This window comes from Podarcis vaucheri (genome assembly GCF_965113315.1).
Source record: "Podarcis vaucheri genome assembly, chromosome: 16".
NCBI classification, from domain to species: Eukaryota; Metazoa; Chordata; class Lepidosauria; order Squamata; family Lacertidae; genus Podarcis; species Podarcis vaucheri.
In genome coordinates this window covers 16675131-16699970 of record NC_138754.1, presented here as the reverse complement: position 1 = coordinate 16699970, position 24840 = coordinate 16675131, and the positions used below count along the sequence as shown (strand labels likewise).

Sequence of the window (24840 nt, the reverse complement as noted above, 5' to 3'; positions counted from 1 at the left end):
GGGGTGCCGGCCGCACCGGGCGCAACATTTGGGGGGGCGCGTTTGGCCGGCCCTCCTCGAGGAAGCAGGAACCCCACTGTCCTCGGACCTCCTCCGAAGGCTGGCGGTGGGGCGGAGAGACCTCCTCCCGCCGCCGGGCTTCGGAAGGATGCTCCGAAGCCTGGCGGTGGGGCAGAGAGACCTTCTCTCCGCGCCAGCCTTCGGAAGGCTGCTCCGAAGCCTGACGGTGGGGCGGAGAGACCTTCTCCCCGCGCCAGCCTTCGGATGGCTGCTCCGAAGCCTGGCGGTGGGGCGGAGAGACCTTCTCCCCGCGCCAGCCTTCGGATGGCTGTCCTGAAGACTTGTGGTGGGAGCAGTGGCGTAGCGTGGGGGGTGCAGGGGGGCCTGCTGCACCTGGCGCAGCATCTGGGGGGGGCGCGGAAGAGACTCGAGTGCTAAGATCCACGGGTTAGGGGGCGCAAATTACTTGCCTTGCCCCGGGTGCTGAGAACCCACGCTACGCCACTGACTGGTAGTCAGGATTAAGAGGTCAGATTCCCTATCATTCTTAGAGCAGCCCTCTTGAAATCAGGACGACAGTGATTTTAATGTGTCTACTCTTGAGTATGACTAATGTTGGCTTATACAGTCATACCTTGGTGCTCGGACAGAATGCGTTCCGGGAGTCCATTCGACTCCCGGAACCATTTGAAAACCAAGGCGCGGCTTCCAATTGGATGGAGAAACATCCAGCAGCCAATTGGAAGCTGTGGAAGCCCCATCAGGTGTTCGGCTTCCAAAAATCATTCAAAAACCAGAACACTCACTTCCGGGTTTTGGTTGTTTGGGAGCTGATTTGTTTGGGAGCCAAGGTGTTTGAGACCTGTTTAGACTGCGGCAGCCAGTTCCCACCTAGGACTGGGCTTGGTACTTGCCTTATAAAAGCTTTCTACTCTGACGCTCCTGCCCCCTGGACTGAATTCTGAGAAAATGGTCAAAACTTTAATTTTTTTAACCTATATAAATCAAGCTGCTCCCACACTACAGAATGCATTCTCTTTTTACAGTGGTACCTTGGGTTACAGACACTTCGGGTTACAAACTCTGCTAACCAGGAAGTGGTTGCTCCAGGTTAAGAACTTTGCCCCAGGATAAGAATGGAAATCGCGTGCCAGCAGCACAGCGGCAGCAGGAGGCCCCCTTAGTGAACAGGTTAAGAACCGTTTCAGGTTAAGAATGGACCACTGGAACGAATTAAGTTCTTAACCCGAGGTACCACTGTATTTATATTTTAGTAATGCGGTGCTATGGCTTTTCATTTGTAAAGGCAGTGGCGTAGCGTGGGGGTGCAGGGGGGGCCGGCCGCACCGGGCGCAACATCTGGGGGTTAGGGTTAGGGGGCGCAAATCCACGGGTTAGGGGGCGCAAATCCACAGGTTAGGGGGCGCAAATTACTTGCCTTGCCCCGGGTGCTGACAACCCACGCTACGCCACTGTGTAAAGGGTTATAAATTGATGAGCTGTGGTTCCTGCATTGCGGTGGATTGGACTAGATGATCCTTGGGGTCTGTACAGTTCTATGATTTGATTCCAGTTCTCCAGAATGGCCAACATCTGTGCTTGCTTTCACCCTTGCTCATTTCAGGGGAGCAGGTCTCTCTTCTGGCACAGAACAGCCCCATGGTAAGCCTCCGACACTAAATGGCCGCTTTCCTTATCTCATGACAACTAGGTAGAGAGCTGGAACAAGCATGACCAGAAGCTTTTTGACGCTGTCGAGAAAGGCGACGTGGGACGCGTATCCGTCCTCGCTTCCAAGAAGACAGCCAAAGCCACCAAACTGAATGCCCTGGGGCAATCTGCGTACGTAAGTTTTCCATGCCCCATAATCCCCCTTGTTTGCAGGCTCTGCAAAGGACAAGGCGGTCTCTTGGGTAGGGTTGCCAGGTCAGGAGCATCCCAGACCCTGAGATTTCAGGGCCCAAACCTTGAGACCTAGGGGCAGCTCCTGGTGATGTCACAGGGCATATAGCCCTGGTGGTTCTTCCCCTGCGCTCCCCCCTACCACTGTGCCCTGGAGACAGAGGTTAATTGGGAGGGGTGGAAGGACGTTATCTGGAGGGGAAATTAGGTGGCTGGCCTTCTGCAACATTTACGTCCTGAATTTGCACTGTACTTATATCTTTAGCACATGCAAATTTGTTTCTGTGGGCTAATAAGCACATGCCTCTGGATCCAAGGAAACAGCTGCTTTCAGTGTTGACACCTGATCATAGTATGATTAGCCAGACTAAATTGATGCTTGGTGAAAACTGAAGTGATTAGGAGCCTGAGGTGGAGAAGTTTTAGCAGATTGCATTGCTGGTGATGATTTATTTTGCTGTCTAAAGCTGATGATGTATGGGGGGGGGGTGAGAGGGGAACCAAGAATGGCTCTGTTTGGTTCAGGATCCTGCTTTTTCTTTTTTATTGATTTATTAATGAACAAAAGTTCAAACGTAACAAAAATACAACAAGAAAAAGAACCAAAGGTTTAAACCATAAAACTTCACAGCCCAGAAGGGCAAAAGTACCACAGCTCCAAAAGGATAATAAAGTATTAACTGATAACAAAGATTCCCTTTAGAAAAATTAAATATCCATACAAAATAAAAGTATTCTCCACCTGTGAGTTCCTCACTTATTGAGAATAAATGTTCTACATAGCCTTAAACGAGCCAGACATTTTCATATGCCGATGGCACTGAACGGCGATCTGATTGCATGAAGAAACAAAACCACCCCATATATCGGAAAATGGTCCTTTGAGCTCTGCCCTTTAGAGCAGCAGAGTTGGAAGGGATCACGAGGATGATCTTGTCCAACCCCCTGCCATATAGGAATCTTTTGCCCAGAGTGGGGCTCAAACCCACAACCCTGAAATCAAGAGTCTCATGCTCTTCCGCCTGAGCTACCCACTGGGGTAGTTTACGAGACATCCGGAAAATATTTCTTGTCAAGATCCCGCTTTTTCCTCTTCCTTGCAGATTCCACCTGGCGGCCTCCAAGGGCCTCACGGAATGCCTCACCATCCTGCTCTCTCATGGGGCTGATGTTAATGATAAGAATGACGATGGTAGGTGTCATAGGGGGAGCGATTCTGTAACAGGGGAGTGAGTGTGCTTACTGCCCTCCCACAAGATAAAAACCCACGCAATCTCATATTCTTGAGAACGTCTTTGGATAAGAAGTGGGATATAGTTGTTCCAAAACGATGCTGTTTTTCAATCAGTTTTGATGTTACTTTACAGGGCTCTCAATGGCTAACAGCCGCAGTGGGAATGCTCTGGGCTCTGCAGTCGGAAGCGGCAAAGCTTCTGAATCCTAGTTGCAAGCAACAAGGAAGGGAGAGGGCTCTTGTGCACTCTGGAGAGGGTGGTTGGCCACTGTGAGAACAGGATCCTGGACATCATCATCATCATAATTTATTATTTATACCCCGCCCATCTGGCTGAGTTTCCCCAGCCACTCTGGGCGGCTTCCAACAAAACACTAAAATACAATAACCTATTAAACATTAAAAGCTTCCCTAAACAGGGCTGCCTTAAGATGTCTTCTAAAAGTTTGGGTCACTGGCCTTAAAAACAGACTGTCTGTCCAGCCTCTCAGCCAGGGAAGGGGAGTTTGGCTTGGTCAGGAGGACTCCCTGGTCCTGAATGGGGTAACTGTGCCCCTGAAGGACCAGGTGCGCAGCCTGGGAGTCATTTTGGACTCACAGCTGTCCATGGAGGCGCAGGTCAATTCTGTATCCAGGGCAGCTGTCTACCAGCTCCATCTGGCACGCAGGCTGAGACCCTACCTGCCTGCAGACTGTCTCGCCAGAGTGGTGCATGCTCTAGTTATCTCCCGCTTGGACTACTGCAATGCGCTCTACGTGGGGCTACCTTTGAAGGTGACCCGGAAACTACAACTAATCCAGAATGCGGCAGCTAGACTGGTGACTGGGAGCAGCCGCCGAGACCATATAACAACGGTCCTGAAAGACCTACATTGGCTCCCAGTACATTTCCAAGCACAATTCAAAGTGTTGGTGCTGACCTTAATATCCCTAAACGGCCTCAGTCCTGTATACCTGAAGGAGCGTCTCCACCCCCCATCGTTCTGCCCTGACGCTGAGGTCCAGCGCCGAGGGCCTTCTGGCGGTTCCCTCACTGCTAGAAGCTAAGCTACAGGGAACCAGGCATAGGGCCTTCTCAGTAGTGGCTCCTGCCCTGTGGAACGCCCTCCCATCCTATGTCAAAGAGATAAACAACTACCTGACATTTAGAAGACATCAGGGAAGTTTTTAATGTGTGACATTTTAATGTATTTTTAATCTTTGTTGGAAGCCACCCAGAGTGGCTGGGGAAACCCAGCCACATGGGCGGAGTCCAAATAATAAATTACTATTACTATTGGTGGGTCTGCGAGTGCCCAGCAAAGTGGAGAGTGGCTGTTGCCAAGCACCCTCCTTTGCCGCCTTTGATTCAATCCACAAGTAAGCGCCAAGTGCTTTTGAAGCATCAAGGGCAGAGTTACCACTTTGTTTCCGTATCTGCTCCAGCAGAGTCACAACAACGGCACACCCAGCCTCCCCTGGAAGAAAAGGACTTCTCTTCCCTTTCCGCCACCATTTGTCATATTTTGACTTCCCTTTCCTTCTGTCTTTCTAGGCAGCACAGCCCTGCATTTGTCCACCATCGCTTGCCAGCCTCAGTGCGTGAAGGTCCTTCTTCAGGTAAATAGGACACCCACGTTTACGCCTTTGCGCGGCACGTAGATAAACTGTGGAACTCCCTCCCGCAGTGGCCACCAGCTTGGGTGGTTTTAAAAGAGGATTGGACAAATTCAAGCCTATTGGTGGCTACTAGCCAGGATGGATGTGCTCTGCCTCCATGTTCTGGGGCATAAATGCTTCTGAATGGCAGTTGCTGGAAACTGCAGGAGGGGAGAGGGCTCTTGTGTTCGGATCCTGCTTGTGGGCTTCCCACAGGCCGCTGTGAGAACAACATGGTGGACTAGATGAGCCACTGGCCTGATCCAGCAGGCTCTTCTTATAGTCCTATGTTCCTTTCTATCAGGTAACAAGGATTTAATGTTGAAGCAGGTTTGAATCCTCAATGTGTTTTTTGTGCCAGTGGTTCAGCCTTGAAACATGGGGTGTGCAAAGAAGAGAGTCTGAAAGGGGGCGTGCAGAGGGAGCTTCCAGTTTGGTGGGGGTGACAAGTTGTGCAGGACTAAAGGGCTGGCCTGAGGTGTTTTCTTTTTGCTGCCTGAGATTTTTGCCCACCACCCCGCAACCCCATGTGTTACCTTGTGCTGAACTGTATAGAAATAGCACATGAAGAACAGTGTAACCTTGTGCAGGTAAACTTTGAAGTAAGCCCCAATGAATCCAGCAGGACTTACTCCCAGGTAAGTGGGAATATATAAAAAGCATTACAGTGGTACCTCGGGTTAAGAACTTAATTCGTTCTGGAGGTCCGTTCTTAACCTGAGGTACCACTTTAGCTAACGGGGCCTCCCACCGCCAGAGCACGATTTCTGTTCTCATCCTGAAGCAAAGTTCTTAACCCAAGGTACTATTTCTGGGTTAGCAGGGTCTGTAACCTGAAGCGTCTGTAACCCAAGGTACCACATTATTCAGAATAGCAGTTCCTACAACCCACCAAGGAAGATCAAAACAAAAAGAAATGCAAAACAGTAGCAATTAATTGCACGTTGACTCAAAATCCAGTTAAAACTGTTTAGTTTAATTAGTTCAACAAAATAGAATCAACTTGATCCAGTGACACTGCTTCTCAAAGTCTGGGAGTCATTTACACCTCCAGAAGCCGCTGCCACTTCTTCCTTGCCTCCCCCTCACAGGTAACCCCATGGTGCCCAGGGGGCGCTACCATCCACTTTGGGGAACCACTGCTGTAAATGATCCAGAGCGGACCAGTATTTTTTTGTTTGTTTTCATCTTCAGTGGCTCAGTCTATACAAGATTAAGTGTGAAAGCACAAGTGTGAGGGTCCTTAGAGAGAAGGCCGCAGCTGCATCAACCCACCTTCAGTCCTCCTCCTGTGAGCTTAAGCCATGGTTTGGCTGAGCATGTCGTCCAAATCTGGGCCTGTGGTTTGGTTATGAGACAAACCGTAAGGCCCCAGAAAACATGGCTCCCAGCAGGGTGACGTCAGGAAGACCAGAGAAGTAATGGAGCCACAGTTTCTTCTCTGGGACATTCACACATTTGCACTGTGCTTAGGGTCACATGCAAACCAGGTCCATGTCTGCCCTTAATAATAAGACCTAAAATTTTCTAAGAGTTGTATGATTTCTTAAAAAATAGCAGAACAGGCCCTGCTGATGGGAGGCCAGAAGGCTCTCATTGTGTTTTCTGAAATAATAATGATACATTTTAGCGGGTCCCAGGGCTGGTTTCAACAATTTAAAATTCAGAATTAGAAACAGTTAAAACAGACTACAATCTGGGTGGGTGGGTCCTGAAAACATGCATCTCAAGTGCCAAAAACCAGGTTTTCAGGATTTGCCAAAGGCTGTACCATGAAGGTGCCAGGCACAGCTCCGTGAGGAGAAAGTTCCACAACCGAGGGGCCACCACAAAGCCTCTCCTGAGCCAACACCCCATAGCCTCAAACTTCTGAGGAGGGTGGATAAATATATTTGTTTTTATTTGTTATTAAATATTAAATTCCTGAGCCTAAAAAGGCCTGTAATCAAACAAGCCTTGCAGTAAAGGGAAGGAAAATAGATGGAAGGAAGAGGCAAACTTTTTATATCCGCCACTGAGGAATTGTGGTCTCTGTCCCCTGATTGTCATCTGTCTGTGTGCCCCAAGCTGTCACCGCTGTTTTAAATAAAGCTCTTTGTTTTATAATACTCCTGCCTGATCTTTAACGATAATCAACACCACTTGAAAACAGCCGCCCTCGCAGTGATGGAATAATTTCTGGGCCTAATCGTTTCCTGTGATTCTGCAAGGCACACCTGGGAGGCAGTTTCAACACGGAGGCAAAGGGGAAAATGAAGAGCTGGGTGGGGTGTGAAATCTTGCGTTGAGAATCATTACAGCAAAAGGGAGAAAAGGGTGTGTTGATGTGAAGATCAGGAAAGCAGACGGATTCCTGCTTGACTGCTTATCATCCTTCAAGGAGCCTCCGGGTCATAGAGGCCCAGGTACCCGTCTCTGTGCCAGCGATGCCTCTCTAAACAGCACCTTGGGGAGAGCAACAGAGTCGCTGATTAAGCGTTTTCTTCTTGAAGCCAGACATAATTCCTGCTGTTCCTAGATATGGGGTGGGGGTGGGGGGAGAAGGTGGAAACCTTTGGCACTAGGATGTGTCCATAAATCAAAATCTGCTTCAATGCATGCAGAGCATGTATGATGTGCTTGTTGTTTCCTGCAATGAGGTGGATGCTGCGTCCTACAACCTGGACCATCAGAATATTCTATGAAAATACATTTTGCATCTCGGATGCTGAGGCCGGCAGACGAGGCCCTTTTCGTGGTTCCTCTGCCCTCCAAGAGCCTCAGGGTGGTGGTGTTGGCCAGGGAGAGGGCCTTCTCTGTGATGGCCCCTGAACTGTGGAACTCCCTCCCCATGAGGATTTAAAAGCACTAGACAACCCTTTGGATCCCTTCCAACTCTACAATTCTATGATTTTACTGAATTGGTTTGTGACACTGCTGTTTGGGGGCGGGGGGTGCTGCTACTCTGAGCCTTCAGGGTGTGGCAAGTTATCAATGCCAATGAAATGCATTTTTTTTAAAAAAAAACTTCTTTCTTGCAGCATGGAGCCAATGAAGACTGTGTAGATGGGGATAACCGAACGCCACTACATTGGGCGGGTGAGTCCTTAAATAATTCAAATTAGGTGGAGGTCACCTAGGGGAGTAGCATTTGAATCAATAATCAAATCCTTAAGCCAGACCCCAAAGGAAACCTGGGATCCTTCTCAGCGTGGGAGACTTCCTGTGCGTGGGAGATCTTCCTCCCTCCTGCCTGGAGCATCAAATAGCAGCTCAGGCCTTTTGCAAGACTGTTCAGCCCAGGCTTCCTCAACCTCGGCCCTCCAGATGTTTTTGGCCTACAACTCCCATGATCCCTAGCTAGCAGGACCAGTGGTCAGGGATGATGGGAATTGTAGTCTCAAAACATCTGGAGGGCCAAGGTTGAGGAAGCCTAGTTCAGCTCTTTGGGACGCAGGTATTCTTTAAACTTTTGCCATGTAGTGAAGCACTTGCTTCAGTCTAAATCAAAACACATCAGTGGACTTCCCCACACTTTCGCCCACTCTTTCCAGGCAGTCTGTGCTTTAAAGATATGTTTCTGAGCACCATTGGGGTTTTTTTTGTGCTCTGGAGCTTTCCCCATGAAAACCCGCTCTTTGAAGCTCCATCGGAGCAAGCAGCAATCCACAGAAAATCTGAATAGCCATTTGCTCCAATTCAGCTTTAAAGAGCAGGACTAGCTCTGGGAGAAAACGAAGCAAAAACCACAGACACGGAGCTTTAATGCGCAGACCTCTGCCTGGAAAGAGCAGGGCAAAAGGTAAGTGTGGAAAAGCCCAATGTCTGAATACACTTCCCTAAACAAAAATATTTTCAGCGGGCACTGAAAAGAGTACAGTGAAGGTGCCTGCCCGATGTCAACAGGCAGGGAGTTCCAACATGTGGGTGCTGCCACACTAAAGACCAATTTCTTACAAATGTGGAATGGGTACTATGTGGCACCTGTAGCAGCGGCAGTTCCACAGATCGAAGCGGTTGAGTGGGATAAGCTGATCCTGCAAGTAAACTGGCCCCAAGCTGTTAAGCGTCTTATATGCTAATAGTAACATCTTGAACTTGGCTCAGTAATAAATCTGCAGCCAATGTAGCTCTCTGAGCAGGAATGCTGCATGCAGACAGCATCTCGCAACCGCGCTGCAGCATTCTGCACTGACCGCTGCTTCCGGGTCAAGCACGAGGGAAGCCCCACATAAAGCGCATTGCAGCCATCCAGATCTAAAGAAATAGGTGTTTCTCAGATTTTAAAAACAAGTATGATGCATTGTTTATATTATAGAGAGTGCTAGCTGGCCAGGGAGAAAACTGCTATCGAAATATGTATGTTATTTGCATGTATATATTATTATGCGCATGGTATAAAAAGCCCTGACTTTTAACCCTTGCTTTTCTCCACTTTTTAAAATCGCCTCCGCTAACAGCCATCTCCGGGTGTGCTTCCAGTGTGCTGCTCCTGTGTGATCAAGAGGCCTTCCTGGACGTCATGGATAATGTACGTCTGAACAGGCTCTACTGGGTGTATCAAAATAAAATCTTGGGGCGATGGATTCACGGTAGTATTGGACTAGGTGCAGCTGACTATGAGTTATAGTTAGGAGTGTGATGAATTGGGGGGGGGGGAGACACTCAAGAGAAGCCCCTCCTGCCCTTTTCCTTGTCCAGCTGCAACACAACAGCCCTGCTGTGCTACGAAAGTTGCTGCTAGTCCTTCTACCCACTGAGGGCTAGAATCTTGACATCTGTTATGGAGCTTATTGGGCCAGTGTGAATTACAAGTGCTGTTGATAGTTTCTGGGGGGGGGGTGTCTTCCAGAACCAGTTGCCCCTCTCTTGAACAGCTGGAAGTTATATAGTTATAGCTATTACTATTCTTAATTTTAAATGCCTTCTTATCACAAAGCAAGGTTCCAAGCATCTCCTTTCTTTTCTCCACGCTTTTCCTCCAGAATGGACGGACGCCTTTGATGATCGCGGCCCAGGGGAACCAGCCTGCTATCTGCTCCCAGTTGCTGCAGAGAGGGGCCAAGGTTGACCTCATTGATAAAGATGGAAAGTGAGTCTCTGGAGGCTTTGACAACAGGGCATCTCCTGGGGATTAGCTGTGCTTCTTATGGGACATTAGCTGGATGTCATGAACAGCACAACAGCAGATCTCCTGTTCAACCTTCATTCCTCCCATCCACAGGAGTTCAGAAAGTCCCACTTTTTTTAAACTCAGTGAAACAGCTGTATCATCCCACCAGGTGCAGCTAACCTGTTGCATAGCTATTCTGGCTGGGTTATGGCCTGCATAGATTGCTCTTGTCTTCCCTGTGTTCCATCCCTTGTCTCTAGGTATGAACTCTATTACTTTAACCCTTATATCTCCAAACAGCATTGCTTTTATATATCTCCCCCTCCCCCACTCCCCCAAATTGCAGCAGATGGGGGGGTGGGTCAAGATCATGAGCGCAGTGGGTAGGGTATTAACTCTTTCCCCCTCCACACACTCACTGGTCTGATTCAGCTCCTGCTTATGATCTCCTGAACAACCCAGCTGAAATATCTCCTGCTGTTGCCTTTGTTCCTTTGAATACATCCTGTGGCTATTTATTTTTATTTCCGGCATGCCTGTCGCACCTTCTTTGCTCCAAGGGGCTCAAGGTGGCATGCAGCATCATCCCCCCCCCGGTTTATCCTCACAACAACCTTGTGAGGTAGGTTAGCCTGAGGAGCAGTGACTGAGTGCAAGGTCACACCCAGTGAGCTTCATGGCCGAGTTGGGATTTGAACCCTGGTCTCTCCCAGGCCCTGCTTCTTCACTCTAACCACTACACCACACTACCTATCTTTCTCTCCACTGCTCCTGCACAGGACGGCTCTCATCCTTGCTTGTGAAAGTGGAAGCACCGAGTCAGCTGAGCTGCTTCTGCAGAATGAGGCCAATGTGACGCTTCTTGACAAGACAGGCCACGATTCCCTCTACTATGCCACGCAGGCCAAGAATCGCAAGCTGAGGCGGCTGGTCCGGACTGCCCTGAAGAAGTGGAAGAAAAAAGGTAAGGGAGCGGTTGGCTGGCCAGTGTCCTGGCTTCTCAGACTCTCAGCTGGGTTACTGCCAAAGACTTGGTTCCAAAATCACTATAATGCCCAGACATAGATGGTGTAAAGGTAAAGGGACCCCTGACCATTAGGTCCAGTCGTGACCAACTCTGGGGTTGCGGCGCTCATCTCGCTTTATTGGCCAAGGGAGCCAGTGTACAGCTTCCGGGTCATGTGGCCAGCATGACTAAGCCGCTTCTGGCGAACCAGAGCAGCGCACAGAAACGCCGTTTACCTTCCCACCTATTTATCTACTTGCACTTTGACATGCTTTCGAACTGCTAGGTTGGCAGGAGCAGGGACCGAGCAACGGGAGCTCACCCCATCGTGGGGATTCGAACCGCCGACCTGCTGATCGGCAAGTCCTAGGCTCTGTGGTTTAACCCACAGCGCCACCCGCATCCCAAGATAGATGGTGTAGGTTCTAGTTATTTAGATTGTTCTCCCTATCCTCATTTAATCCACACAACAACCCTGCAAGGTAGGTTAGACTGAGGGACAATGACTGACCCCAAATGTTGCCCAGCAAGCTTCATGGCCAAGTTGGGGGGGGGACTTGAACCCTGGTCTGTCCCGGGCCTTAGCCCTTATTTAATTCCCACAACAACCCTGTCAGGTAAGTCAGGCTGAGAGGCAGCAACTGGCCTGAGGTCACCCAGTGAGCTTCGTGGCCGAGTGGGAATTTGAACTCAGGTCCCCCAAGTCCTAGTCTCTAACCACCACACCATGCTGGTGGCGAAGTTCAGAGCAGAGTTCCAAGGCATATGGCTAAGTGCAAACTAAGACATTCGCCCAATGCTTGATATGCACTGCACCCCGAGTACCCTTTCTGAACAGTGGAGCAGGTACAGTCATTTGCCTAGGGAGGTCATCCCTAGGCAAGTGATTGGGCAAGAAAGCGGGCACTCCTGGAAGGAGACTAGATCTCCTTGCACGGGTACAACTGTCGCCATGTTCTATCGCCACCTATCTATCTGATGTGGCCTCGGACATGAGAGCTTTCCTGGTGGGACATGGTGTCAGAATCACATCAGGAGGGTCTGCCAACACATTCAGGGCATCCAAAGACACTGAGGCAGGACCTTCTCTGGACAACCCATTCGCCCCCTGCCCAGCGTCCGGATCTGCACCTCCCAAGCTCCTGGGCCTCTCCCCAGGGTGTTCCAAGGCTGGTCCAAAACATGTTGCTTCTTAACCAGTGGACAATATGGTGTCTCTTGTTATGTACTGAAGCCAGTCAGACAAGTGTTTGGATCTTCATTCAACACGGGTGACAGGACAGCTTCTTCCACTATTCTTGAGGGTAGCAAGGGTCCCTTAGGGTACAGCTAGGGAGATTCAGGTCAGTTCAGTCCGGCAAGGGTCTCAGTTTGAACTTGTGAGGTCATTTACCACAAACCACACCCACGTGCCCCACACCTGATGTCCCGTGTGATGTCAGGTGTGTGGCAGGTATGGGTGTGGCCACATAGGAACAGCCAGGAGCTTAGAGTGAGCCCTGGAATGTTCATTTGCAAGTGGGATCAGGTGCGCTAATCCTGTTTTCTATGGGTGAGGAAGCACCAATATCTATTTTGTTTGCAAAATGACGAGTAGAGCATAAGTGGAGGAAAACAGGCACTCACTGTAGTCAGCAAAACCATTTTTCTTTTTTCTTTTTTATCTTGTATACAATTTTATTAAGTTTTCTGTTTTACAATTTAAAATACTCATTATACATCCTTAAGATATCAATGACTTCCCTTCTTCTCTGTTTTACAAAAACTATACCATTCAGTATTCCATTATTGCATCCATCAAAACTTGTTTACACTATTGAATTTATCTTAATGCTGCCAGTGTTTTCAGCTGTACACAATTATAGCAAAACCACATTTCTAGCACCACGCTCTCCACAAAAGGCCCTTCACCCCAAATGGCTTTGTGTGATCACAGAAGGGGTGGGGCCCCTAAGGCCAGTGGCGTAGCGTGGGTTGTCAGCACCCGGGGCAAGGCAAGTAATTTGCGCCCCCTAACCCGTGGATTTGCGCCCCCTAACCTGTGGATTTGCGCACGCTAACCCTAACCCCCAGATGTTGCGCCCGGTGCGGCCGGCCCCCCCTGCACCCCCACGCTACGCCACTGCCTAAGGCTCAAAGCAGGGGGCGCATCTAGGCCTCTCTATTTGACCTATAGGACTCTGCATCCCTCAGCGGCCTTGCTTCAGACTGCATTTCTGTCTGGCAGGAATTTATTGTTAAATTCTAGTAAAACGTACCGTATCTTACTTAACTGGATGGAGGATAGAGGGTGGGGGTGTACAAACCAACCTACTGTACAAAGGTAAAAGGCACATTCATTATTCTGCCAATTCTGGCATGTGACCCTCAGAAGGCTGCTCAGAAGAGAATGTGGCCCTTGGGGTCAAAGAAGTTCCCCAACCCTGACCTTGACCACTCATTCACAATGATCAAGGTGGTCCAACTCACACAACCAGAAGCATTAGTTGTAATGTGGTTAACTGTCCAAGAGCAATAACCTTTTTTACTCATTCCGCTTTCTTGTTGCTTACCAGTATCTGAGTCCTATCTTGTGACCTGGATAGAAGGAATTCAGGGCAGAGGTAGGCAAAAAAAGTGCTTTGGGGATATGCGCTTCCGGAATATCATTCCGCTCAAATCCTTTTTTTCTCAACTTCCACAGAACTAGGATGCGATTATTCATCAGAGACTGGTTCACAGGTAAGAAGGGGGTGCTTATTTGTTTAATAAACTTTTCCCTGGAAACTGCTGGAGCTGCCCTTGAAGATGTCTTGGAAACTTCAGCTGGTCCAAAACTTTAGTTGCATTATTGGCCAGTGCGCTATTTAGATCTCCTATAACCCCTGTTTTAAAAATCTGGTTGCCAGTTTGATTCCAAGCCCTGTTCAAGGTGGTTACGTTAGTGTTTAAAGACCTAAATGACACAGATCCCAAATACCTGAAAAAGAGCCTTTTCTCCTGCAGAACCTATCAGGTCTTAAGACTGCCAGAGGGAGCTGTCTTGGTTGTTCTACCACCCTCAAAAGCTTGGGGTAGTGGCAGCCTGGGAGAGGGCCTCCTCTGTGATGGCCCCTAAGTTGTAGAACTCCCCCTGCCCCGAGGTGTGCCTGGCACTTTCATTATACAGCTTTCATCAAATACTTAATACTTTACCCTGGCCTTTGACACTTGAAATGTATATTTTTTGAACCCACATTTTTTCCTGCAGTTGTTTTAAACTGTTTTTAATATTGTGTTTAATTGCTGGAACCCACCCTAGGAGTTTAGAGTGAAAGGCCAGTTGATATTATTATTATTATTATTATTATTATTATTATTATTATTATTATTATTAATGGTCATCTGTCATGGATGCTTTAGTTGAGATTCTTGCATTACATGGCATTGAACTAGATGTCCCTCAGGGTTTCTTCCAACTCTATGATTGTATGATTCTATGAATGCCTCTTGGTTGTCTGGATGGAGAATACAAACTAGTCAACTGTACAAAGGTAAAATTTACCTTAATTTATCTGCTCAGTTGTGTCTTTGGCCTCACCGACCACTGGCTGGTGATTTCAGTACCACAGACAGCTTCTTCCTGGGGGCACATCGCTGAGGAAGGAGCTATCCATGGTACTGAAACCATCACCCCCTTCCTTGCAGCCATGTGTACCTGTTGCAGATGGGTCAAAACCTTCTGCCTCTCAGTTAGCTCATGCATTGGTTTGGGTTGTGCCTCCAGGTTCCATCTGAGAGCGGGAGAGAGACTGATGTGAGTAGCCTGAACCTCCAGAGCGAAGTCGGGGACCAAAGCGATGATGAAGAAGAGGAGGATCCTGAGTTGAAGGAGTGGAGGAGCAGGTACCGAGACGAGAAGATGAAAGTAATTCAGCTGGAACTGCAGTTGGACCAGAAAAGGAAAGAATGCGACACCCTCCTGGAAGGGTGCAAAGTGACAAAGGAGAGGGTCTGGGACCAGGTGCAGGAGATCAACCAGCTCCTTCCTGAGGGGGGCGGAGGGAGCCAGGGCTGTGAGGAGCTGAGCCAGCGCTACAGCCGCGATGCCACGGAAGAGGATTATTACCTCAACCTCTTGGCCGCCCAAGTACAAGAGCTGAAGAAGAGGAGGAAGCAGCAGCAGCAGGAGGAGAAGCTTCAGAAAGAGCAAGCCAAAATGGTGGCCGTGCAAGAAGCAGGAAAAGAGGAGCCAAAGGCCCCTGTGGCCCAGGAGGAGAAAGTCCTGTGGCCTGGCGAGGAGGAGGCCGAAGAAGGGAAACGCCGCGATGAGGAGCTGAAGCGCCTTCGGGACGAAGTTGCGGCAGCCCTCGAGGAAAAAGCGAGTGCCGCAAGGAGGGTGCAGGAGATGGAGGGCCACATGGAGAACATGAGGGCCGTGATCAGCGTCTACGAGGGAAAGAAGAAGGCCCAGAGCGGGACGCTGAAAGAGATGGAGGCCCGTACGCTGGAGCTGGAGGGTGAGAACCAGCAGTTGCGAGGGCTGCTGGCGAAGCACCTGGGAGAGTGTGAGAAGGTGGGGAAGCAAGAGGGTGGGCTCCCCACTGGGGAGAAGATGTCCCAGTTCCTCACAGAGATGGAGGAAGAATATGCCAGAGTGCAGAGGGAGAACGCTGAGGTGGCTTTCGAGAACGAGGCCCTGAAGTGGGAGGCAGAAGAGGCCCTCAGGAGCAACCTGCAGTACCAAGCGGTGCCATCGGGGGCGGTCAAGAGGAGTGTGTCTGCCTGGAAGAAGATTGTAGTGGGTCTGGAAGGAGCCCTGGCTAAGTTGGAGCAAGTGAACTTTGCTCTCCTGGAGAAAGCCAGGCCTCTCCGGGAAGCCATCTTGGCCTCTGGGTCAAGAGTTGTGGTCAACAGGAATGGGTATCACAGAGAAGAAGAGAATGGTATCATGGAGGATGAGGAGAAGCTGCCCGCGGGTGATGCCAAAGCCCCTGAGGAACTGGGAAAAGCTGAGAAAGGCAAGAGCCAGCTCCCTGAGGGCTCTTCCGGGCAGGTCAAGCTCAGGCCGAAGCCTGAGGTGGCAGAAAACAAGGCCCGCCCCTGCCGGAAGAGCTCCGACCTGGAGAAGGAGGTGTGGGACCTCAAGCAGAACAATGGCAGCCTCGTGAAGGAGTTGGCAGAGCTGAGCAGGGAGAGGGAGAAGCTGCAGGAGCAGCTGAGGAGTTTGTGTTCTCCGAAAGATGGACCCGCCGAGGTAGAGGCACCAGGGAGCTTGGTGGAAGAGCTGAAGCAGACGGTGGACTCTCTGAACCAGCAGCTCTCGGCCGAGAGCGAGGAATCGAGGAAGCTGCGCCTGAGGCTGGAGGCCCAGAGGAAGGAGATGGTATCCGTGAGGGACACCTTCCTGAGGCAAATGTCCAAAGAGGCTGGCCACTTGAGGCCAGAGAATCTCGACAGCTGCATCTTGAAGGAGCTGCACTGGAAGCTAGACAACGTGGTGAAGAAGCAGAACGAGGCCTTGCAGCTGGTGTCCGAGATGGAGGAGGAGAGCCACGCCCTTGAGGTGGACCGCAGCCTCCTTGCCAACCACAACGGCCTTGACTCGTCCATGGCGGAGGACAAGGCCTGGCGGGAAGGCTCCTCCGAGGCCTCAGATGCCATTGGAGACAACCTGAAGGTCAGGCAGCGGATGAGCGAGCTGGAGGAAGGCCTACAAGAGCTGAAAGGGGTGTTAGAAGCCGTCCAGGTCTCCCTGGGAGGAAAAGGCAAGGAGGCCGCCCGGCTGAAGGAGGTGCTCGATTGCCTCGTCACCAAGATGGCCGAACTGCGCCAGGAGGAAGAGGAGGCCCTCAGGAAGCATGAGAAAGTCCGTGGCATGCTGTCCATCAGAGCGCAAGCCCTGGGAGAGGAGCTGGCCGCCCTTCGGGAGAAATACGAGGAAGAGAGCGGGGAGTGCTCCCGCCTCAAGGAAGACCTTGCTTCCGAAAGGCAGAAGAACAAGGAGCTCATCGCTGAGGCTGTTGAGCATGAGGAGGAGGTGGAGGAGCTGAGAGGGAAGTCCCAGATGATGGAAAGCGCGATGGAGAAGATGAATAGGAAGATGGAAGAGATGGCCAGGACCTGCCAGGACAGAGAAGGGAAGGTAGGAGGGGAAATTTTGAGGGCTGGGGCGGCTCACCCCTTTCGGCCTTATGCCTTTATTATTTGTGTCCAAAAGGGTTCCCAGCGTGGCTAATGTAGAATCAGTTAAAGCAAGACAGTCCCTGCCCACGACATGCAAGGGGAAGGGACAGAGAGGGAAGAGGGGGGAAATCCAATCTCAGCCACCAGTTCTTGTTTATTTATGGAGATACATAAATACTGTAACGTTCTATCACAAAAATATATCAAAGTCCAGATTCTGAAACAGCTGTTCCTATAATGACTGTCTAGCCCAGTTCAAGGGTATGAGGTGCCCGATAACAGCTGAGTTGTTATGCTTTTAAGAATGAATGTAATATGTGAGAATTGGTCATATTTTTAGCAGAAGTAGTAAATTTGTCAAGATCAAAGGAGCAAGCGGGGAATTAGAAAAGATCTGTGCGATAACTTCACTGGAACCCCTGGCATCACTGGGCCTGTCTGAATTGCAAGGGCCATCTTGGGGGAACAGGGAACAAATATTATTGTTAGCATTATTAGAAATATACCATTAACTTTGACCAGTCTGCACCAGTGACCCTGTTGGTAAGGTCATAGAAACGTAGAACTGTAGAGTTGGAAGGGATCCAAGGGTCATCTAGTCCAACCCCCTTACAATGTTATTACCCCATCCTATAGATGAGAAGACTAAGACTGAGGAGTCTGCTCAGGGATTCCCTGCAATAGATTTGACTTGGATGCCACCTGTTTTATCATATCCCCTCAGATCAGGAAGTTGCTGAAGGAAACGGAGAAGCTTTCAAGCGAAGTTCTTAATCTGCGCAGCGAACGTGCCCGACTCCAGCTGCAGAATGAAGTGAGCCTTGGGGGTCATTGACCCCAAATTATTTCAGTTTATAGAGACTGCTTATTATCTCTATCTATCTATCTATCTATCTATCTATCTATCATCTCTCTCTCTATATATATATATATCTCTATCTCTATCTCTATCTCTATCTCTATCTCTATCTCTATCTCTATCTCTATCTCTATCTCTATCTCTATCTCTATCTCTATCTCTATCTCTATCTCTCTATCATCTATCTATAATGCACTGGAGTAGTGTTGGACTAGGACCTGGGAGACCAGGGTTTGAATCCCCACTTAGGCATGAACTCACTGGGTGATCTTGAGCTGGACATTACCTCTCAGCCTAACCTACCTCACATGATTGTTGAGCAGAGATGGAGGCACACTGAGAGGGGAAAATGGTAGTTTTAAATAATGGCAATGTTTGAGCAAAGCAAACCGGAGGCTACACTGAGAGGAATAAAGTGGTGGTTTAAAACAAGGGTTAAGTATAGCGAAAAGGGAGTTGAGCAAGGTTTTGCTGTGTTCTACCCACCTCCACTATTTCTCCTTGTTAAGACTTCCTTAAAATAAAATAATAAAAAACCTAGCCGCAGCCCCTCCATGTTCTTCCCTTCCCAATCTATTCAGAGCTCTCCCATTGTTTTAAACCGCCACTTTTCTTCCTCCTCCTTTCTTGCTCCCATCCCGTGTCCCCTGCTGTTATTGATTTATTACTTTTATAGTTCACCTTTTCCCCCAAGCAGCTCTAGGTGGCATACATGGTTCTCCCCTCATTTAATCCCCACGACAACCCTGTCAGGTAGGTTAGGCTGTTGTGCAACCTGCAGCTGAAGTCCCCCACCGTTTTTCTGCCAGGAGAATGTCTGTGGACTTCATTTCACTGGCTTATTCACTTGTATTACAGGTTGTCCAGAAGAACCACCAAGAGATTGTGGCCATCTACAGAACGCATCTGCTCAACGCAGCCCAAGTAAGCATTTAAGAGGTGCTTGTCCCTAAGCCTTGAGTGGAGGAGATATTCCTTCCCAGAGTCTGGGATCAAGAGGTGGACCCCTGGAAACTTAATAACTTTGGGGGGACAGGGGATGGTGTTCCAGTGGGAATAGTGAACCTCTGCTTCCCATGCCAACCCTCCAGCTGTTTTGGAGTCCAACTTCCACCCATCCCAGCCATGCTGGGGGCACCAGGTTGGAGAAGGCTGCTGCATACCATACAGAGTCAGAAGAACAAGGGCTGATCTATGCACACAGCAGAGCTTTCTCTACTGAACCCCCTCTCTCAGCAGATCTGGACTGCATGTTTCAAAAACTCCCAGATGGGGATTATTTTTTATTATTGAAAAAGGCATATAGAACTCTGGCATGTCAGGAAAAGAAAACTAGGCTAGAAATGCCCCTCCGTGATGTCTAGCTTTCTCTTTGTGTGGGGATGTGCTTGTTTTTGTAATATGGGGAGGAGCATCCAGTCACATGATCTCTTGCCAGCAGTAGAGATAGAAGAGAAGTCCACAGTGAAGGGCTAAGGTACCTAATTGACAGTTCTGGAACAATACATGAGTATTGTTCTGCTATCCTTCAAAATTCATATTTCTCTAGATTTTTTGGTGCAGTTTCCCAGTCAATAGATATGTTGCAAACATTGCATGTATGGTGTGTGTGTGTATAAGGCCACATGTTTTAGCGGAAATAACATGCCAATAAATCTATAGATTTGTACATTAGTAGAACTACCAAATGTCACTTGTATTAAGATGAATAAGGTTTTAAGATTGGATTATTAAGAATATAAGGCTCTAGGAACATGCATGAATAAGTTAATACAATGGAACCAAGAGGGGGAATGGAGGGAAGTCAATTGAGTTAAGATTTATCATATGAATTGTTATAATTGATTCATTTTGTTTTGTTTTTATACTGTTTTTATATTTTATTTTTGAATTTTGCTTTTTGAAAATAAACTGTTATAAAAAAAGATAATAACATACCAAAAGGCACTTTGCCATGTCTCCATTAGGCAAAATGGCATATAGTGTGGTATAGTGGTTAGAGTGGCAGACTATTAGGACTTGAGAGACCAGGGTTCAAATTCCCATTTGACAGAGAGGCTTACTTGGTAACTTTGATCTCAGTCACTGCTCCTCAGCTTAACCTACCTCACAGGGTTGTTGTGAGGATAAAATGGGGGGGGGCAAGTGTGCCACCTGGAGCTCCCGGGGGGGGGGGGGGGGATGGACTAAAAATTCAATAAAATAAATGCAGGAAAGTGACTATTGGAAGAAATCTCAGCTACGATGCTGGTGAATTTTCCCAGGGTCTGATGTGTGGTGTTTCTCCAATTCAGGGTTTCATGGATGAGGAAGTCCATGCAATGCTGCTGCGGATCCTGAGGACAAATGACGGTTGACTGGCAAATTTCCAGGCCTCCCACTTTCCCTTCATGTGAGATTGTTGTTATGTATTTTTTTGGTTGTGAACTGCTCTGTGACCTTTGGATTCAATACAAATTTTAAAAAATAATAACAACAGTAATAATAGTACAGTGGTACCTCGGGTTAAGAACTTAATTCGTTCCAGAGGTCCGTTCTTAACCTGAAACTGTTCTTATCTAGAGGCGTGCTTTCGCTAATGGGGCCTCTTGCTCGTAGCTGTCAACGTTTCCTTTTTTTAAAGGGAAATTCCCTTATTCCAAATAGGATTCCTTGCAAGAAAAGGGAAAAGTTGACAGCTATGCTCTTGCTGCCACTGGCACACGATTTCCATTCTCATCCTGGGGCAAAGTTCTCAACTCGAGGTAACTCTTCCAGGTTAGCGGAGTTTGTAACCTGAAGCGTTTGTAACCTGAGGCGTTTGTAACTCGAGGTTCCACTGTAATAGTAATATTCTGATGGCTTGTAGCAGCCACCAACCATCAAAGATCCCATACCTAGTCAAAAAGTGAGAGAGGGGGAAAGCTATTTTGCACACCCAAAGAACATGCTCAGAGCACTCAGAATACTTTCTGAGCCCATCTAAAGTTCATTTCCTTCCCATGCAGTCAAGCAGATTTCTTGTTGCATTGGGTTAGGAATCGATTCCAAAATGAAGATCAGGACCTGCAAGCAAGTGCTGCCCCCAAGAGGCGAGACAGCTCTGCTGCAAAGCTCATGAATCCTATGCCGATTGTGCTGATCCACGGGCCCAAAGTGGCTTGGTGCAGGGATACCAAAGGACGTCAAAAGCGCCCTTTATTAAAGAAAGGTGTCATCTTAACAACACAACCTGCAAAGCCTCGCTGCTGTTACAGACACATGTTGGACACCGCAGCAGCGAGATGTCGTCATGACTTGTCTGCCAAGCATTAATATGTTAAGCATTACTTACACACCAAGCGGGTGGCGCTATGGTCTAAACCACTGAGCCTCTTGTGCTTGCTGATCAGAAGGTCGGCGGTTCGAATCTCCGCAACGGGGTGAGCTCCTGTGGCTCGGTCCCTGCTCCTGCCAACCTAGCAGTTCGAAAGCATGGAGTACAAGTAGATAAATAGGCACCACTCCGGCAGAAAGGTAAACGGCATTTCCGTGCGCTGCTCTGGTTCGTCAGAAGCGGCTTAGTCATGCTGGCCACATGTACACCAGCTCCCTTGGCCACTAAAGCAAGATGAGCGCCGCAACCCCAGAGTCGGCCACGACTGGACCTAATGGTCAGGGGTACCTTTACCTTTACCTTTACCTTTACACAGCAAGCAAACTCAGGGGCCCCTTTCCAACTCTCTCATCCATCTCTCAGATAAGGGAGTAGCTGGCAGGCAGCTCATAAGAAGCCTCTCCTCTCCCAACTAACTGAACCCAAATGAAGGCTTCAAAGCAGATTAACACATGTGAGCTCATTCTTGCAGCAACGAACAATTAGCCCTGGGGTTATCGTGACTACCAAGATGGCGCTTTCAGGCATTCTGTAACATTTTCAATTTTTGGTTCTACACAGTGTTTGAATCATTTTCTCATTCCAGGTTTCCGTTCCATGGCAGAGGCAAATACCAGGAGGGCAAGAAGAATCCTGGCCTGTGGTTCCTGCACCTTTCTAGCATCAAGACACCCATCCACACACACACACACACACACACACACACACCTCTTCCCAGAGGTCAGCTTTGATTTCCGGAGTCGTCCAAGTGGCAAATCTATGCGGCAGGGAGCAAAGATTCCATACCGTGATGCCCACCCATGTGCTGTACTGGGATATTTTTTTTGTAAAATAGTATTATATCTTCCTCTGTCTCCCCCCACCCCCCTGACACTTTTCTTTTTAAATTATTATTGTAGAATGGGGAATATGGGCTGGGCTGGTGAACAGAAAGGAAAGTGAGCAATGGGAGTAAAAGAGAGACTATAAGGGAAGTGAATCAATATCCCCATCTTGAAACTGGCTTATTCCAGGCCGATGGGCCTTAGCCCCAAGGCATTTTGATGTCAGAGATAGCGAGATGCCCCCTGCAGCCACACAGTTGGCAGTGGGGTTTTCCCTCCCTGGGGTCAAGACCCAACATGCATGGCCAGATTAAGACCTTTAGAGGCTGCAAGTAATGAACAGAGCATGGTGCCCTCTCCCACATATTATTTAAAATAAAAACCATGCTATAAACCATAAAAAAGAAGATGTTATTTTTTTATTTTAAAAAATTGATCAATATTAGTAGGCCATCCCCTGACTCTAGGTAGGGATAAGAAACAAAAAGAGAGCAGAGAAACTGGGGAAGACAAGTGTAGAGTGGAGGTTAAGGTCACCCAGAGTGTGGATTTGAACTCAGGTCCTAGTAGTCCGGCACTGTAACCTGTGCTAGGAAGGGTAACCTGTGCCTGGAGTCTCTGGCAGAGTGAACATGAGAGGAGCCTTTAGCTGGCCTAGTCCAGCATCCTGTTCTCACAGTGGCCGGCACCAGATCCTTGTGGGAAGCCTGTAAGCTGGATTGGAGCACAAGAGCATCTCTCCCCTCTTGGGCTTTCCAGTAACTGGTATTCAGAAGCATTGCTGCCTCTGGCCCTTGGACCATTGTGGCTAGGAGCCATCCATCACCCTCTCCTCCATGAGCTTAGTCTGCCTATTGGGTGATCCAGAACTGTCTGCTGTAATGAACGGGAGTAATGCTCTTGTGCTACTCCTGCTCATTTCAGCAAGGCTTACGCAAGAGGATGCCCCATTGCGGACTGGGTCCCACGTGCCTCTGATCTGCCCATCTCCCCCTCTGCCATCCATAGTAGTGCCTCACATCCACTGTCTGGGGCAGCTGCTTTCCCCTCCTCCGAAGGGAGGGTGGCTTTTAGGTTAAGGGCTGAGCCCTTCTGCGAGGATCACGGCAGTGACAGTTTGCACAAGTTGCATCCTTCAGCTCTTGGAATCATAAAACGTTGGCAGGTACCCCAAAGCCATGCACTCTGACCTCTGCCAAGGATTATTTGTTTAATTTCGTTTGGATCACCTAGAGAGGGGTGGTTGCTGCTGCTTCATCTTAAAAAAGATCTGTGCTGCTGTGTATTTAACAACTGTGTGAGAAAGCATGCATGCTTGAGTTTAGTTTTGTTTCTTTGAAAGAAAAATGCAGGTTGCATTGAGTCCTGCGGAAAGAGCTCAAATAAATTATGTGTGCCTGGCAGAAATGCCTTCAGTCTGTTGTCTCTTCCCTCCTCCCCACACGTCTATCCCATGGGTCACCCTCTCTGAGCACGTCAAAGGCCTTGTCCATAATTTTGCTTCACTCATACTTTGATCATATTGTGTGCCAGTTAATCCCATCACTGCTCCCACCCAGTGAGAGCTTTTCTCCTTGTCCCGTGGCTTTGCTTTGCAAAAACACAATATTTGGGGCTGAATCGGATCTTATCAGTTGCGTAGAAATCCTGAAGATCTGCTTAACCGAGCTTCAGTTCAGCGGGTGGGCTTGAATTTTCGCAAGGTGCAATCGCAGAGGAACGAAAAAATGCTTTCGTACCTGGGAGAATGACTCAGGATATGACACCATCAAAATATGGTTCAAGTGAAAATGTGAATGAGCCCCAAAAGCCTGGCTGCTGGTCAGACCAAGGTGGGTGCTCATCCAGCACAGCATCCTCTTTCCAAGAGGGCCCAATCAGATGCTTCAGCAGGAGCCAATCAGATGTCCACAAGCAGGACATGAAGACAACAGCCTCGCCGCACACTGTGGCTCCCTAGCAGCAACAGTGGTACATTAAAAGGTACACTGTTCCTGGCCATGGAGGGTCCTTATAAACTGTCAGCGATAGGCACCACATCTTATGGCAGTGAAGTTCTCCCTGTGACAATATGCATGCTGGTTGTAGCTTAATTCCGGCACAAAATTCCTTTTCATGCTGTATGATAAATATGGCAACCGTCCAGCAGAGTGTCTCTATGTGTGCTTCATTCTGGTATGGCAAAAATTAAGGGGGGACTGGGGGCCGCAGGAAATGGTCTCTCATTTTGCAAATTCCCTCAAATGGCATAGCCCGTTTTTAAGAAGGGAGTCTGGCAAAGTGAACCACTTTCAGGTCCACCCTTTCCTTTCTACCTCTCCCCCTTTTCTGCATTTCTGTTCCCCCAATGGACCCCCTGTGTTTCGAGGGGTCCCCCTCCCCCTCCCAAGCTAACTAAGCAAGAGCAGCCAACCTTCTGCATCGGCCCACAATGCAATGGGAAGCCAGGGACAAAAAAACCTGTTTCCATAGAGAAAGGGTGGAGCGAATGGGAGAGTTGGTTGCCAACCCGGTTAGGGAACAGAGAGAAATAGCCCAGTTTTCAAGCTGATGACCTTCCCAGAATTTCACAGGGCAAAAAATATAATAAAGCACTTTTTTTTAAGGAATGGGAACCTGGTGGGTGCTGTGTACGGAATACAGAATTGCTGCATCCTCCCTGGCTCAAAGTCCCTAATCCTTAAGACAGGGGTGGCCCGTCTCATTTTGCCACCTGAGACAAAATGGGGTTTGCCACGGTCTTCTGCCACCCATTGCATTACCACCACTTCTGCTGCCCCCAGGCC

The 24840-nt window shown here is 48.8% G+C and overlaps 1 protein-coding gene and 1 long non-coding RNA gene across 3 annotated transcripts in view; both read left to right on the top strand.

Annotated features, from left to right (window-relative positions):
- The window catches only part of ANKRD35 (ankyrin repeat domain 35), a 30251-nt gene extending 6790 nt beyond the window's left edge, over window positions 1-23461 (top strand). The window contains exons 2-14 of one of the 2 annotated variants that reach the window (XM_082204276.1): window positions 1712-1846; window positions 3006-3094; window positions 4671-4735; window positions 7795-7852; window positions 9214-9284; window positions 9739-9845; window positions 10646-10830; window positions 13556-13593; window positions 14618-16975; window positions 17741-17830; window positions 18734-18799; window positions 20170-20267; window positions 21817-23461. In XM_082204276.1, coding sequence (XP_082060402.1) covers window positions 1824-1846; window positions 3006-3094; window positions 4671-4735; window positions 7795-7852; window positions 9214-9284; window positions 9739-9845; window positions 10646-10830; window positions 13556-13593; window positions 14618-16975; window positions 17741-17830; window positions 18734-18799; window positions 20170-20232 — 3213 coding nt within the window. In that variant the 5' untranslated portion in view covers window positions 1712-1823 and the 3' untranslated portion in view covers window positions 20233-20267; window positions 21817-23461. The remainder of the gene's footprint in view (window positions 1-1711; window positions 1847-3005; window positions 3095-4670; window positions 4736-7794; window positions 7853-9213; window positions 9285-9738; window positions 9846-10645; window positions 10831-13555; window positions 13594-14617; window positions 16976-17740; window positions 17831-18733; window positions 18800-20169; window positions 20268-21816) is intronic. The other variant, XM_082204275.1, reaches the window with a different exon arrangement.
- Window positions 4748-6882, top strand: LOC309521642. Its single transcript, XR_014214749.1, has 2 exons — window positions 4748-5444; window positions 5645-6882. It is a non-coding gene; the product is annotated as an uncharacterized lncRNA (long non-coding RNA).
- Window positions 23462-24840: the final 1379 nt, after the last annotated feature.